This window comes from Chiloscyllium punctatum, chromosome 2, assembly GCF_047496795.1.
Source record: "Chiloscyllium punctatum isolate Juve2018m chromosome 2, sChiPun1.3, whole genome shotgun sequence".
NCBI classification, from domain to species: domain Eukaryota; kingdom Metazoa; phylum Chordata; class Chondrichthyes; order Orectolobiformes; family Hemiscylliidae; genus Chiloscyllium; species Chiloscyllium punctatum.
This window is the reverse complement of record NC_092740.1, coordinates 7,230,728-7,247,984: the sequence shown is the minus strand read 5'-3', so window position 1 is coordinate 7,247,984 and position 17,257 is coordinate 7,230,728. Positions and strand designations below refer to the sequence as shown.

General features: G+C 44.7%; 1 protein-coding gene across 6 annotated transcripts in view; it reads right to left on the bottom strand.

Moving 5' to 3' along the window:
- Positions 1-12,587, bottom strand: part of c2h5orf34 (chromosome 2 C5orf34 homolog) — a 56,299-nt gene extending 43,712 nt beyond the window's left edge. For all 6 annotated transcript variants that reach the window (XR_011963916.1, XM_072593214.1, XM_072593245.1 and 3 more), the window contains exons 1-2: positions 12,421-12,587; positions 5,836-6,068 (exon numbers count right to left, since the gene is read on the bottom strand). Coding sequence is in view for 5 of the 6 variants with exons in the window: in XM_072593214.1 (XP_072449315.1) it covers positions 5,836-6,030 (195 nt within the window). In the remaining variant the exon portion in view is untranslated. The remainder of the gene's footprint in view (positions 1-5,835; positions 6,069-12,420) is intronic.
- Between the last annotated feature and the right edge of the window lie 4,670 nt (positions 12,588-17,257).

Genomic DNA, 17,257 nt, shown 5'->3' with positions numbered 1-17,257 from the left:
AAATCAGACATCCAAAGCTGTAAAAGACTGTTCTGCAGGAGGGTGGAGTGAGTCAGTTGGACAGAAGAATCCCTATAGTGTGGAAACAGGCCCTTTGGCCCAACAAGTTACCCTCCAAGGAGTAATCCACGCAGACCCATTCCCTTACCCTATATTAATACCTGACTAATACACCTAACCTACACATCCCTGAACATAATGGGCAATTTAGTTTGGCCAATTCACCTGACCTGCACATCTTTGAATTGTGGGAGGAAACCCATGTAGACACAGGGAGAATGTGGAAACTCCACACAGACACTTGCCCGAGGTTGGAATTGAACCCAGGTCCCTGTTGCTGTGAGGGCACAGTGCTAACCACTGAGCCACCGTGCCGCCCCTTTTGTTTGAACAAGAACAGTGAAGAGATTCTCAAGAGGGAGGAGCACAAAGGATTCTTGCATGTCATCAAGAAAAGCAACAAGGTCATATAGGCCAAAGCCTGACCCATGGGGGCTTTACAGGGTAGATGCAGGTGGATTGCTTCCTTGTGGGAGAGTCTAGGACCAGAGGGCATAATCTCAGAGTAAGGGGACACCCATTTAAGACACAGATGAGTAGGAATTTTTCTTCTTAGAGTAGTGAATCTGCAGAATTCTTTACCGCAAGGGGCTGTAGACGTTGGGATGTTAACTATATCCAAGACTGAGGTAGACTGATTTTTTTCAGTAAGAGAATGAAGAATTATAGGGAAAAGACAGGGAAGTGGTTTATATCATTTGATAATTATGACACGTGGCAAAATTGAAAATGAGAGGCTCCTAGGAAGAGTAAAATGCATGGGAGTGAAGTATGTAGAAATGACCAGAGGACCTGTCTCTGGAGATCACAAGAGTCATTTCAGCACAGAAGACGTGTGAATGGCTCAGCAAGTGCATGCCGGATTATTGTGACATTATCCACAAATTGTCAGTACTAGTTCAGTTGTACAATTTAAATCTTTGGGATAAATTTTTTAAAACTTTGTATTTATATAGTGCCTTTAATGAGCAAAGGATGCACCAAAGTACTATATAGCCAGCAAATTCTTTGAAGTCTAGTCACTGTCATAATACAGGAAGTGAACCAGCCAGTTGGCATAGCAAGATCCCACACAATTTAACAATGGTCAGGCAATCTGTTTCGATAATATTAATTAAGAGATAAAGATTCCTTCAGGACACCAGGGAAAGATTCCAGCATTTAAGTTCCGTTGATTGTTTTACTGTTAAAACAACTTCTAAGATCTACCTCAGAAGGTGTTAATTTGGAATTCTCCCTCAGAGGACTTTGGAAGCTCAATCATTAAGTAAATTCAGGAGAGAGATTGATTGATTGATTTCATTAGTAGGTTGAAACCCAAGTTTTTTGAGATATGGCTCTTGATTAAACTTAAAATAAAAGCCAATACCATTAATTTAACCTGGGGCAGAGTTTTGTAGAGGAATAAAACAGTGTTATTTGCTGGGTCTGCAGATTGTGAAGGAGCAAAAATGGCCTAGAGTAGAGTGATATGCGCTTCTTCTCAGATGTGGGAGTTTAAAGAGAGTTTGAGGGTTACTGCAGATTATATCTGCAATAAATGCTGTTGGTTGTGAATCCTATCAGATCGAATGGATCGGTTGGAGAGACAGTTAGAGGCAATGAGGAATTGCAACAGCAACAGTATGCGATGGATGGCAGTTATAGGAAGGGGGAAAAGTCGCAGATACAGTCACATAGATGGGTTAACTCCAGGAAAAGTAAGAGAGATAGGCAGCTAGTGCAGGAGTCTTCTGTGGCTACCCCCATTTCAAACAGGTATGCTGTTTTGGAAAATGTAGGGGGTGATGGATTCTCAGGGGAACGTAGCACAAATAGCTAAGTTTCTGGTATTGAGACTGGCTCTAATGCAACGAGGGGTTAGTCAGGTTCCAAGAGATCAATTGTGTTAGGGGACTCTCCAGTCAGAGGTACAGACAGACGTTTCTGTGGCCAGCAGCGAAAAAGCAGAATGGTGTGTTGCTTCCCTGGTGCCAGGATCAAGGATGTCTCAGAGACGGTGCAGAATGTTCTCAAGGGGGAAGGGGGGCCAGCAAGAGGTTATTGTCCACATTGGAACCAATGAAATAGGAAGGGAAAAGGTTGAGATTCTGAAGGGAGATTACAGAGAGTTAGGCAGGAATTTAAAAAGGAGGTCCTCAAGGGTAGTAATATCTGGATTACTCCCAGTGCTAAGAACAAATCTTAGCAGGACTTATACACTTAATGATAAGGTCCTATGGAGTGTTGCTGAACAAAGAGACCTTGGAATGCAGGTTCATAACTCCTTGAAAGTGGAGTCGATAGGATAGCGAAGGCGACATTTGGTATGCTTTCCTTATTGGTCAGTGTATTGAGTACAGGAGTTGGGAGATCATGCTGCGGCTGTACAGGTCATTGGTTAGGCCACTGTTGGAATATTGCGAACAATTCTGGTCTCCTTCCTATCGGAAAGATGTTGTGAAATTGAAAGGCTTCAGAAAAGACTTACAAGGATGTGCCAGGGTTGGAGAATTTGAGCTATAGGGAGAGGCTGAACAGGCTGTGGCTGTTTTCCTTGGAGCGTCGGAGGCTGAGGGGTGACCTTATGGATGGTTTACAAAATTATGAGAGGGGCAAGGATAGGATAAATAGACAAAGTCTTTTCCCTGGGGTGGGGGGGGTCCAGAACTAGAGGGCACAGGTTTAGGGTGAGAGAGAAAAGATATAAAAGAGACCCAAGGGGCAACTTTTTCATGCAGAGGGTGGTACATGTATGGAATGAACTGCCAGAGGAAGTAGTGGAGGCTGGTACAATTGCAACATTTAAGAGGCATTTGAAATGGTACATGAATAGGAAGGGTTTGGAGGGATATGAGCCGGGTGTTGGCAGGTGGGACGAGATTGGTTTAGGATATCTGGTCAGCATGGACGGGTTGGACCGAAGGGTCTGTTTCCATGCTGTACATCTCTATGACTCTATGACATGGAGATAGTGCAGGAATATTGTGTTGATGCAGGTGACCAACCATGATCTAAAATTGTACATTAGGCTCAAGAAATCAAATGGCCTACTCCTGTCCCTATGTGCTTGTCCAGATACTGGAATTGTGAGAATAGCACGTTTCATGTCTGCAGTCTGGCTATCGGTCTCTTAATACAAATGCACAAGTACTAAATAGTATAAGTAGACCATTCAGCCCATCAAGCCTAGTTCACCATTCACCAAGTTTGTGTTTGAAATTTCACATTCCCATCTACCCCTGACAATCCACAATTTTCCTGACCAACAAAAATCTATCCACCTGCCTTTTGAAACAGTGTTCCAAAGTCATACAATCCTCTGAGAAAAGGATTCTTCTCATCTGTCACAGAAACATAGCACAGAGGAGTAGGTATGGGCCAATCAACCCTTTGAGCTTTCTCCATCATTCAATATGATCTTGGCCACTCTTCCAATTCAGTATCCATTCCTGCTTTCATCCCCATAGGTTTTGATTCCTCGAGTTGTAAGAACTACGTCTACATCTTGAAAGGTTTAAAAGCTTTGGCCTCTAGTTTTCTGAGGAAGAGAATTCCAGACTCATCTCTCGGTGATGGAGTTTCTCTTCATCTGTCATAAACGGGCTAACCCATATTCATAGACTCCTCAGAGAACATTCTTCCTGCATCTACCCTGTGTAATCCTGTTAAAAAGTTAATAGGTCTCAGATTCCCCTCATTCTGCAAAGTTCCAGTGAATATAGTCCCAACCAATCCATTCTCTCCCCATACACAATTCCCTATTCGGCACATCAAGTCTACACCAACCCTCCAAAGAGCACCCTCACTCAGACCTATTTACCCGCCCCCCCCAAACAGCACCCAAAGGAAACCCACGCAGACAGAGGGAGAATGTGCAAACTCCACACAAGCAGTCAAAGGGTGGAATAGAATCCAGGTTCCTGGTGCTGTGAGGCAGCAGTGTTAACCACTGAGCCATCATGCCACCATCCACATCAGTCCCACCATCCCAAGAATGAGTCTGGTAAACATTCTTTGCATTCCTACAGCAGCCAAAACATCCTTCTTCAGATAAGGAGACCAAAACTGTACACAGTACTCTAGGTGTGCTTTTACCAATGCCCTGTAGAGTTGAAGCGAGATGCATATGTACTCAAACCCTTTCACTATGAATGCCAACATACATTTGTCTTTTTCACCACCTGCTACACCTGTCCTGACAGGGCAATTTTAATTTTAAAACAATGACCTATGTTTCAGGCTGACTCCAGGAGGAAACATCCTTTCCAAATCCACCTAGTCAATACCATCCAGGACTTTATATACTTCAATCAAGTCACCATTGATTCTTGTAAACTCTGGTGGAATCAAGCATCCAATCTAGCCTCGTAAGACAAACTGCTGACTACACGTATCAAATCTAGTATACATCCTCTGAAGCAGCTTCAATTTATTGCCATCCTTCCTTAATGAAGGAGATTAAAACTGCATACAGTATTCTGGATGTGGTCTTATTAATGTCTTGCACAATGAAGAACAAGATATTAAGGCACAGGAACTGAATCCGGCCATTCGATCTATCAAGTCAGAGTCAGCTTGGCCTCATGAAGGAGAAACCATGCCCAACAAATTCAGTGAAACTCTCTGAGGAGGCAACAATCAGAACAGATAAAAGGGGAAAAGTAGTGAACTTAATACATGTGGATTTTAGATGGCGTTTGATAAAATACCACAGGTTAGACTACTTGACATAAAAGTAATTGAAGGTGGTATGTTAACATGGATACAGGATTGGCTAACTAATAAAGGAGAGAGAATTGGGATAAAGAGGGCATTTTCAGGACAGCAACCTGTAACTATTTGAACGCCACAGGGATCAGTGCTGAGGTCACAATTATCTATGTTATAATAATTAATTGATTGTGGAAAATCAATGTACTATTGTGATGCTTGAGATGATACAAAAATAGGCCAGAAGGCAAGAGGTGAGGATGATAAAACGTGTCAGCAGAGAATACAGACTAGTTAAACAAGTAGGTAAAAACTTGGTGGATGGCATATGATGTGAGAAATGTGAGCTTATGCACATCAGCAGGAAGAATAGAGGAAATGAATAGTTTGCCAAATGAAGAAACACCACAGAAAGCTCCAGAAGAGAGGGAGTTGGGAGTCCTTGTTTATTCATCACAAAAAAAAGCCAACATCCAACACAGAGGGTGCTACGTGTATGGAATGAGCTGCCAGAAGGAGTAGATCGGGTTGGGATATCTGATCAGCATGGTTGGACCGAAGGGTCTGTTTCCATGCTGTACATCTCTATGACTCTATAACAGGGAAGGCAAATGGAATTTTGACTTCGATTTCAAAGGGAATGGAGTATAAAAGCAGGGAGGTTCTGCTAAAACTATACAAGGTACACCAGTTGTGACGTAATCAGTATTTTAAACTGTTGCAACACAACAGCTCTGCTCTTGCATTCTACCCTCAGCCAATAAAGGCAAGTATCTTTGCTGCCTTCTGGGATCTGTAGATATGCATCCCTCTCGTTTTATGACCTTGGAAAATGCTGAACATTCAGAATGTCAAACCAAGACCCTGCTTGCTCCACCATGTGAATGTAAAAGATTACATGACACAATTTGACAAAATACAGCAATGTCTTCCTCAGTGTCCTGACCGATATTTAGCTATCAACCAGGATCCAAGACAGATTTAGTCAATATCTGTGATAAATTTGGCTGCAGCATTTCACACTTTACAACACCACAGAAGCACTTGTATCAGCAGAATCCCCTGAAAATCTGCCTCTCCCACCTTGTAGCTGCTGATGACAAACTGTGTTCGCTGGCGAACCCGGCAGGAACTCTGCAAAGGGTGCATAGATGGTGCAGGGGCCTTCTCAAACAGGAATTCCGAACCACAAGGGGAGAGCTGGAGACAGGAGCTATCTGTATACTGCACTTCCACTGATTCATCCTCATAAAGGGCCATCAGGTTGACTGCAGCCATGGCTGCCAGCTCCAGAAAGTGCACAGCGATAAGGGAGACTGTTAAAGAATTATACACAAAGTCAGATATATTGACATAAACAAAACCTCACAATAAAATTATATTCAATTTGGTCTATTAACTTGATTTGTAAAGAATAAAGGAATTTTTTTGCATTTATATAATACTTTTCATAACCCCAAGACATTTTAAAGCATGTCACAGACAATGAAGTATGTTTAACACACAGCCACTGTCATACTGCAAGATGCATACTGCCCATTTCTGCACAGCAAGATCACAAACAATAATGCAGTCATAACCAGTAAACTTATTTTAGTTACACCAGTTAGGAGACACTGACCAGGACACTAGGGAGACATCCCTGATCTCCTGAATTATTGCTGTCTGATCTTTCATGTTTACCAGAGCGTCCTCTGCTATAATCTCATAGCTAAAGTATGGTACCTGCAAGAGAAAAACATGCCTTGAGTCTTGCACAAGACCTTGCCAGGGAAACAACTACTTTAATACTCAACTTTAAAACAACAATGAGGAGCAGGTGTACCCTAGAACTTTATAGGAAGCTAGGGAAGTGATTGCTGGGCCCATTGCCGAGATGTTTTTATTATCAATACCCACGGGTGAGGTGCCGGAAGACTGGAGGTTGGCTAACGTGATGCCAATATTAAAGAAAGGTTAAAAGGAAAAGCCAGGGAACTATAGATGGGTGAGCCTGACAGTGGTGGGCAAGTTATTGGAGGGGATTCTGAGGGACAGAACTGAGGAAAGGTAAGAGCTGATTAGGGATAGTCGTGGGAAATCACGTCTCACTAACTTGATTGAATTTTTTGAAGTAAAAGAGGATTGATAAAAGCAGAGTGGTGGGTGTGATCTATACGGATTTCTGTAAGGCATTCAACAAGGTTCCACATGGTAAACTGGTTAGCAACGTCAGATCATGTGGAATACAGGGATAACTAGCCATTTGGATTCAAAATTGGCTTGAAAGTAGGAGACAAGAGAGTGGCGGTGGGTTGTTTTGTAGACTGGAGGCCTATGACAAGCAGGGATAGGTGCTGGGCCTACTGCTTTTTGTCATCTGTGTAAATGCTTTGGATCTGAATATAGGAGGAGAAAGTGAGGACTGCAGATGCTGGAGATCAGAGCTGAAAATGTGTTGCTGGAAAAGCACAGCAGGTCAGGTAGCATCCAAGGAGCAGGAGAATCGACGTTTCGGGCATGAGCCCTTCTTCAGGAATGAGGAAAGTGAGTCCAGCAGGCTAAGATAAAAGGTAGGGAGGAGGGACTTGGGGAGGGGCGTTGGAAATGCAATAGGTGGAAGGAGGTTAAGGCGAGGGTGATAGGCTGGAGTGGGGGTGGGGGCGGAGAGGTCAGAAAGAAAATTGCAGGTTAGGAAGGCGGTGCTGAGTTCGAGGGTTGGGACTGAGACAAGGTGGGGGGAGGGGAAATGAGGAAACTGGAGAAATCTGAGTTCATCCCTTGTGGTTGGAGGGTTCCTAGGCGGAAGATGAGGTGCTCTTCCTCCAGCCATTGTGTTGCTATGGTCTGGCGATGGAGGAGTTCAAGGACCTGCATGTCCTTGGTGGAGTGGGAGGGGGAGTTGAAGTGTTGAGCCATGGGGTGGTTGGTCCGGGCGTCCCAGTGGTGTTCTCTGAAACATTCCGCAAGTAGGCGGCCTGTCTCCCCAATATAGAGGAGGCCACATCGGGTGCAGCGGATGCAGTAAATGATGTGTGTGGAGGTGCAGGTGAATTTGTGGCGGATATGGAAGTATCCCATGGGGCCTTGGAGGGAAGTAAGGCGGGGGGGGGGGGGTGGGGGGTGGGGAAGGTGTGGGCGCAAGTTTTGCATTTCTTGCGGTTGCAGGGGAAGGTACTGGGAGTGGAGGTTGGGTTGGTGGGGGATGTGGACCTGGCGGAAATGACGACGGATGATAGAGTGTGGTGGGGTGGTAGGTGAGGACCAGTGGGGTTCTGTCCTGGTGGCGATTGGAGGGGCGGGGCTCAAGGGCAGAGGAGATGCAGTGGAGAGCATCATCAATCACATCTGGGGGGAAATTGCGGTCTTTGAAGGAGGCCATCTGGGTCCGCCTGGCAGCAGATGCGGCGGAGACAAAGGAATTGGGAATATGGGATGGCGTTTTACAGGGGGCAGGGTGGGAGGAGGTGTAGTCTAGGTAGCTGTGGGAGTCGGTCGGTTTATAGTAAACGTCTGTGTTGGTTCGGTTGCCCGAGATAGAAATGGAGAGGTCTAGGAAGGGAAGGGAGGAGTCTGAGACGGTCCAGGTAAACTTGAGGTCGGGGTGGAAGCTGTTGGTAAAGTGGGCGAACTGTTCAACTTCCTCGTGGGAGCACGAGGCAGCGCCGATACAGTCATCGATGTAGTGGAGGAAAAGGTGCCAGTGTGTGGGTGACACAGGGAGGAGGTGCCAGAGGAAGTGGTGCCAGTGTAGCTGAGGAAGATGGACTATTCCACATATCCTACGAAGAGGCAGGCATAGCTGGGGCCCATGCGGATGCCCATGGCTACTCCTTTGGTTTGGAGGAAGTAGGAGGATTGGAAAGAGAAGTTGTTCAGGGTGAGGACCAGTTCAGTCAGTCGAAGGAGGGTGTCAGTGGAAGGGTACTGGTTGGTACGGCGGGAAAGGAAGAAGCAGAGGGCTTTGAGTCCTTCGTGATGGGGGATGGAGGTGTACAGGGACTGGATGTCCATGGTGAAGATAAGGCGTTGGGGACCAGAAAGCGAAAATCATGGAAGTGGTGGAGGGCATGGGTAGTGTCCCGAACGTAGGTGGGGAGTTCTTGGACTAAGGGGGACAGGACCGTTTCAAGGTACGCAGAGATGAGTTTGGTGGGGCAGGAGCAGGCTGAGACAATGGGTCGGCCGGGGCAGTCAGGTTTGTGGATTTCGGGCAGGAGGTAGAAATGGGTGGTGCGGGGTTGTGGGACTATGAGGTCGGAGGCGGTGGATGGGAGTGGGACTATAAGGTTGAAGGTGGGAACCCCGAACCGCATGGGAAGGATGTTGTGAAACTTGAAAGGGTTCAGAAAAGATTTACAAGGATGTTGCCAGAGTTTGAGGCTGAATAGGCTGGGGCTATTTTCTCTGGAGTTTCTGAGGCTGAAGGGTGACCTTGTAGAGATTGATAAAATCATGAGGGGTATAAATGGGGTGAATAGTCAAGGTCTTCTCCCAAGGATAGGGAATGAATTGCCAGATAAAGTGATGGAAGCTGGTACAATTACAATATTTAAAAGGCATCTGGATGGATACATGAATAGGAAGGGTTTGGGAGAGATAATGGGTCAAACACTGGCAAACGGGAATAGATTAATTAAGGATATCTTTTTGGATGGATAAGTTGAACTGAAGGGTCTATTTCTGTGCTATGACTTTATGCTATTGTTCTGTTTAGATATTACACATATCTCTGTCTTGCCTTTTAAGTAGAGGTGAAATAATCCATGGCATTAGTAAAGTAGTAGAGGAAACTTTACTCTTACAGTAATTATGTAAAGCCACTGTGCACCAGCAATGCAAACTACAGGACACAGCCTCACACTCTGCTCAGTGCAAACTAGATCTTGAATATTCAGCTAATTTTCCCCTTCAAAAGGAGCTGAATCCTTTCTTTCAGCAAGTCTGTAGGTAGTGAAACTGCTGCCCACTCCTCCTCCTTCAGCAGCAATACTAAATAACTGCGATTCCCAACTCTAATCCCAAGCCAGAACTTGATGGCCAACACATTCACAACACTGCCAAATAGGCCAAGTATCAACTTGTAAACCCTCCAAATTTATAACAGCAGATAATAAAAGCAGGAAAGATTTCTCATCAGCCATAATCCATTACCCCAGAATAAAAGATACATATAAAAGTGAAGATGGGTTCAAAGTTTGGTAGAAGATTTGTAGCTCGGGTGCTCGTTGTTGTGGTTCTGTTCGCCGAGCTGGGAATTTGTCTTGAATTTGTCGTGCAAGACAAATTCCCAGCTCGGCGAACAGAACCACAACAGTGAAGATGGGTCATTGGACTCGAAACATTACCTCCACTTTTCCTCCATACACGCTGCCAGATCTGCTGAGTTTCTCCAACAATTTCTGTTTTTGTTTCAGATTCACAGCATCCACAGTTCTTTTGTTTTTTTATAAGCACAGTACAGGCCCTTCAGCCCTCGATGTTGTGCTGACCTGTGGAACCAATCTGAAGCCCATCTCTACTCTAAGTAAAGATATTACCTCTGACATCTGTCCTATATCTACCACCCCTCAATTTAAAGCTATGTCTCCTCATGCTAGCCATTGCCTTCTGAGGAAAAAGACTCTCAGTGTCCACCCTATCTAGCCCTCTGATTATCATATACATCTCAATTAAGTCACCTCTCAAAACTTTTTCTCTCTAGTGAAGAAAGCCTCAAATTCCTCATCCTTTCCTCGTACGACCTTCCCTCCATACCAGGCAACATCCTGGTAAATCTACTCTGCACCTTTCCAAAGCTTCCACATCCTTCCTATAATGCGGTGACCAGAACTGTATGCAATACTCCAAGTGCGGCCATACTTGGATGTACAAGTATATGTCACGACAGTGACTGGCAGATAGATCAGCAAAGTTGGCTGGTTGGTCACTGCAGATCGGATTCACACCAACAGCACAGAGGTCAATTCAGGAAGTACCTTTGCACCCGACTATATATTTAACTGGCACCTCATGAATTGGCTCGCTCAATAAACTGTCAAAACTTATATACCTGAAATACCAGAAATTTACTCTTTTATTGTGATCTCCGCAATGTTCAAGTCGTCAGGTGAGGCCATTAGTGAGAAGGCTCTCTGCTGGTAAGTTTTCATTGACGCAAAGTGGCATTGTTAATTCAGTGATTTATGTTGTAAATAAAATACGAAAGTGATGTGTATATCCACACATGACTTTTCTAATACTTAGTGTGTGCTTTTCCATTAATCAATTAGACCTTTGGATTAACTGGAATATTTGATCAATTGTTACATTCCTGAACCCATCGATGCCAGTTAATAAAAGGCTTGCTGTATTGGAGATGATCATGGCTATTATGGATCGGACTGCCTTTGGTCACAGCACTGAAGAGAAAGTCTCTAATCAAAAGAAAACGGACAATATTTAAAACTGATTATCATTAAATCTCAGACCAAAGGAAATGGCCCCTCTGAACAGCATTCCATACAGATCCAACCTATGACCGTATCCCTGCATTCCTTTGGCTAATCCACCAAACCTGCATGTTCTGGACTCTCTAGGCAATTTATCATGGCCAATCCACCTAACCTACACTGTGGAAGGAAACCAGAGCACCCAGAAGAAATTCACACAGACAGGAGGAGAACATGCAAATTCCTGACAGTTGCCAGAGGCTGGTATTGAACCTAGGTTCCTGGCACTGTTAAGCAGCATTGCTAACCAGTGAGCCATCACGCCACCCATAGGTGCCAGTTAATAAAAAGTATGCTGTATTAGAGAAGATCATGGGTCAGACGCTTTTGGTCAGAGCTCTGAAGTGAAAGTCTCTCACCGAAAACTGATGATAAATAGAACAGAGAACATTACAGTACAGGAACAGATCCTTTGGTCCACCAAGACTCTGCACCAACATGTGATGCCTTTCTAAATTAAAACATTTTCCCCATGCTATCCATGTCCTTCTAGTCAGTGCCCATTCATGAATCTGTCAAGGTGCCTTTTAAACATTGCTTTTGTATCTGCCCCCAACACCCCCTCAATGCATTTATATACCCTCTCCAGAACTTCCACATCCTCTAGTCACAGGGCAACCAGAACTGTACACAATATTCCAAACATGGCCTAAGTAAAGCTCTCTACAGCTGTAACATGACTTGCCAATTTTTATATTCTACAGGCTGACTAAAGAAGACAAATGTACCATATGCCTCCTTGACCACCTTAGATAAAGTGTGACACTGGAAAATGCACAGCAGGTGAGGCAGCATCTGAGGAGCAAGAGAGTAAATGTTTCGGGTTTAATCCCAAGCCTGAAACATCGACTCTCTCTTGCTCCTCTGATGCCGCTTGACCTGCTGCGCTTTCCCCAGCGCCACACTTGACCAGCTCTGACCTCTCCAGCATCTGCAGTCCTCACTATCCCCTTCTGGACCACCTTACCCGTTTGTGTTGCCACTTTCTGGGAATTGTGGAGCTCTGTATGTTAATGCTCCCTAAGAGTTCTGCATTTGCTGTATACTTGCCTCCTGCATTAGACCTTCCAAAATGCATCACCTCTCACATTTGTCCGGATTAAACTCCATCCGCTATTTCTCCAGCCTGTCAACACCCTGCTGTGTCCTCCTCACAGTCCACAGCTTTCCCTAATCCCTGTGTCACCCACACACTTACCAACCAGCCTTCTCCTCCAAATTACTCTCTCCAAGCGGCAATGGACAATATTCAAATCTTCGGGTTTATCGATAAGATGAATGAGGCGCCTAATGCCTGAGTCGTCCCTCTCCAGCTGCAGCCCGTCTCTCCGAATCCCCCACTGCCCGGGCAAACGGCCGCTCGGTTCAAATTTACCGCCAGGCTCCGGCCCGGTCCCGGAACGCCATTGGCTACCTCCTTCCCCCAGCCCTGACTAACACCGCCTGCTATTGGCCGGCCGCGGTGGCCATGGTGATGGGTTGCCGAGGTGATGGCTCGCGGCCTAGTGCACAGTTCCCCTCAGACACACACTGCACCGTGTCCAGTACAACTGTCCCCAACTCACTATCATTTAGATGATAGAATGGAGAGTTATCAAATTACTCTGAGCTAACACAGAAAAATAAAGAGAGGGTGCAGAAAGATTCACGGGAATGATGCCATGGAACGGGTGACAAATGCAGAGCCACATGAAGAATTTAGTTTTGGTACAAAAGCCAGAGATTAATGTACATTAAAGAGTGCAACATTAAGGGGTGCAAAGGGAGTGCATCTAACTCCAGGTTGCATATTCAAATTGGAACAATACAGCACAGGATCCTTTTGTCAAAAATTGTTAAATTGGATGACTAATAGAAGATTGAGTTGGGAAAGGGGCATTTCCAGGATGTGTAATTAGTGATAAAAATGGAAATTACTGAAAAAGCACAGCAGGTGGATGGAGAGAAATCAGAGGGAGAGCCCCTTCCTCAGAACTGTAATTAGTAGCTTACCACAGGAATTACTATCACTTGGACCATAACTATTTATAATATAAGTAAGCAAAGTGTTGTTAAACTTGAAAGGGTTCAAAAAAGATCTACAAGGATGTTGCCAAGGTTGGAGGATTTGAGCCACAGGGAGAGGCTGAATGGGCTGAGGCTATTTTTCCTGGAGCGTCAGAGGCGGAGAAGTTTATAAAATCATGATGGGCTTCATTAGAGTGAATAGTCAAGGTCTTTTGCCAGGATAGGTAGTCCAAGACTAGAGGGCATAGGTTTAAGGTGACAGGGGAAAGATTTAAAAGGGACCTATGGGGAACCTATTTCACACACAGAGTGGTGCATGTATGGAATAAACTACCAAAGGAAGTGGTGGAGGCTGATAAATTACAACATTTAAAAGGCATCTGAATGGGATATGAATACGAAGGGTTTCGAGGATATGGGCCAAATGTTGGCAAATCAGACTAGATTAATTTAAGATATCTAGTCGGCATGGATGTGCTGGATTGTTCGGAAATAGACTGTTTGGTCCAACACGTCCATGCGACTAGATATCTTAATCTAATACCATTTATCAACATTTAGCCCATATCCCTCTAAACCCTTCCTATTCATATCCCATCCAGATACCTTTTAAATGTTGTAATTGTACTAGTCTCCATCACTTTCTCTGGCAGCTCATCCTGGACACGCACCACCCTCTGCATGAAAAAGTTACCCCTCAGGTCCTTCTTAAATCTTGCCTCTCTTAAACCTCTCTTCTCGAGCTTTGGACTCCCCCACTCTTGAAAAGAAACCTTAGCCATTAAATGGAGAAAGAATGCAAAATGCTACTGCGCAGAGGGATTTGGAAGTTTTCATACATGAACAAAAATACACTGCCATATAAGTTGATATAAATAGGTTCTAGGAATTGCTCATAGAATATTGGCCTTTATTTCAAAGAGAATGGAATACAAAAATAGGAATAAAAAGCTATGCAAGACACTAGTTTATACCACACTTCAAATGCTATAAATTCTTTTGAACCCCTTATTAAAGGGAAAAAATATTAGTATGGGAGGCAGAGAAGATTCACGAGGTTGATCCCAGGTATGGAAGAAAATTGAGTGCAGCCCAACAGACTCATTCAAGTTTAGAAAAATGACAGACCGCAGAGAAATTGTCTTTGGTGCTCTGCCCTGTATTAAACAAGCATTATGGAAACAAATCATCCCATCAGTATCAAATTGCCATTTGTGGAAAACTCCTGTTTGCAAATTGACTGCTGAATTATAGGGTCATAATCTGAGGCAACAGGATAAGTTCACTAAGATTATGGCTGATCTGATTATATGCTTAAATTTCATGCCCAAAGGGATCTTGTGCCGTGGTTGTGTCCTACCTTTGAACCGGGAAGCCTGGGTTCAATTTCCAGCTACTCCAAGAGACATATAATAGCTTATCTGAACAGACCTTCATGCAGGACTCTCCCTTATCAACCAAATTTCTGTCTAGCTCTGGTTTGAATACATTCAAACATCTGAACCTCCACCTCTCTCTGGGTCAACAAATTCCTGCTACTCAGATGGCCCTCCTGAGAGGAGAAATTGTTCATCACACTCAAATGGGTGATAACTTATTTTGAAATTATAGAGTGTTCTAGATAACCCTATGAGAGAAAATATCTGTTCAGCATCTAGCCTAAGGCTCCTCAAAATCTGCAACACATTTCCTTCTTTTAAACCAGGTAAGGTCCAACCTGTTCAATCTTCCCTCATTAGACAAAGTTAAAAATCACACAACACCAAATTATAGTCCAACAGGTTTAATTGAAAGCACGCTAGCTTTCTGAGCGCTGCTCCTTCATCAGGTGGTTCATTAGCAATTCAGCATTGAAATGACTGGTGGCAAAGAATAATGTTTACCTGCACACTGGAGTTGACTGATACATTTGGTGCTGCTCACTAGAACTGACTGACCAGACCTAGTATTGGGAAAGGCTGACCCTACCTGTTAGCAGTAAAACTGATGCTTATTTGCAACAAACGTAGGTACTCCACAGAACTCTCTGAAGGTACAAGTTAAATTCATTCTGCAGAAAGTAAACAGAAACTTGAGAGCAAATCCTGTTTTTTCTTTGATGGGATGTGGTGTCACTGGCAAGGCCATCATTTGGTACACAAACCTAACATTCCTTGCTTGAACAGAGTACCTCTCGAAGGATATTTCAGCGAGCGATTTGAATTAATTGCATAGCTGTAGACCTGGAGTTACATAGGCCAGACTGGGCGAGAACAGATTTCCTTCCCTAAAGGACATTAGTGAAACGTGTTTTTTAAAAAAACAATAGTTGTCAGTCACCATTATATTCCAGATTTGGCAAAAATGAAGACTGCAGATGCTGGAGACCAGAGTCAAGACTATAGTGGTGCTGGAAAAGTACAGGTCAGGCAGAATCAGAGTAGCAGGAAAATCGATGTTTCAAGCAAAAGCCCTTCATCAGGAAGGGAGGAAGGGAGCCTCCGGGGTGGAGAGATAATTGGGAGGGGTGTGAGACCGGGGAGAAGGTAGCCAAGAGTACAATACGTAAATGGAACTGGGAATGAAGGTGATAGGTCAGAGAGGGTGGTGGAGTGGATAGGTGGAAAGGACGATTGGCAGATAGGACAGGTTATGAGGATGGTGCTGAGCTGGAAGGTTGGAACTGGGGTAAGGTGAGGGCAGGGGAAATGAGGAAAACTGGTGAAGTCCACAGTGATGCCCTGGGGTTGAAGTGTTAAGAGGCAGAAGATGAGGCGTTCTTCTCCAGACATCGGATGATGAGGGAGTGGAAGAGGCCCAGCATGTCCTCAGCAGAGTGGGAGGGGGAGTTGACATGTTGGGCCACAGGGCGGGTGTCCCGGAGATGTCCCCTAAAGCGCTCTGCGAGAAGGCGTCCAGTTTCCCCAATGTAGAGGAGACTGCATCGGGAGCAACAGATACAATAAATGACATTGGTGGATGTGCAGGTGAAACCTTGATGGATGTGGAAGACTCCTTTGAGGCTTTGGATGGAGGTGAGGGTGGGGAGGTTTGGGCGCAGGTTTTGCAATTTCTGCAGTGGCAGGAGAAGGTGCCAGGAGGGAAGGGTGTGTTGTTGGGGGGCGTGGACCTGACCAGGTAGTCACAGAGGGAGTGGTCTTTGCAGAAAGGGGTGGGGAGGGGTGGTGAGTCTGTTTGGAGGTGACAGAAATGTCGGCAGATGATGCGGTTTATGCAAAGTTTAGTAGGGTGGGGGGGGGGGGTTCTGTCCTTGTTGCGGTTGGAGGGCGGAGGTGGGGGACATGGATAAGATGCGTTGGAAGGCATCTTTGACAACATGGGAAGGGAAATTGCAGTCTTTAAAGGAGGAGGCCATCTGGTGTGTTCTGTAGTGGAACTGATCCTCTTGGGAGCAGATACGGTGGAGGCAGAGGATTTGGGAATACAGGATAGCATTTTTGCAGGGGGTAGGGTGGGAAGAGGTATAATCCAGGTAGCTGTGGGAGTCGGTGGGTTTGTTAATTGAATTGAAATTCCAACAACTACCACAGGATCAGAAGTTTAGCAGAGGCTGAAATTGTAACGATGACCAGAGTTGGCCTTGTATGGATAATAATTGTTACCTTCCCCATCCCACCCATCAGCAGCTGAACTCCTCATCCTTGCTTCTGTATTCTCCAGACTTGATTATTCCTATTCTTCCCAAGCAGAGCCCCTTGAAGCACAGTTAAATGCAGTCATATACATCACAGATGTTCAAATACAACATTTCAAATCCATTGAACCACACCTCCTTGCAGCCACTTGAACCATTATTTGTGAGATTTTTGGACCTCAACATTCCTCTTCTTTGTAGACTGGCTTGGAATGTTAGCAGGATAATGTACAGCCTGCTTTAGGCTGCATGAACACACTTTGTAACCAAAAAAGTCCAAGTCCAAAAACTCCCAGTTCAGAGACAGGTGTCAACCAAGTCACAGCCTCAATTCACCCATTGCATACATACATTTTAAATAGCTCACCACAGAATTGAAAATACAAACCGAGGA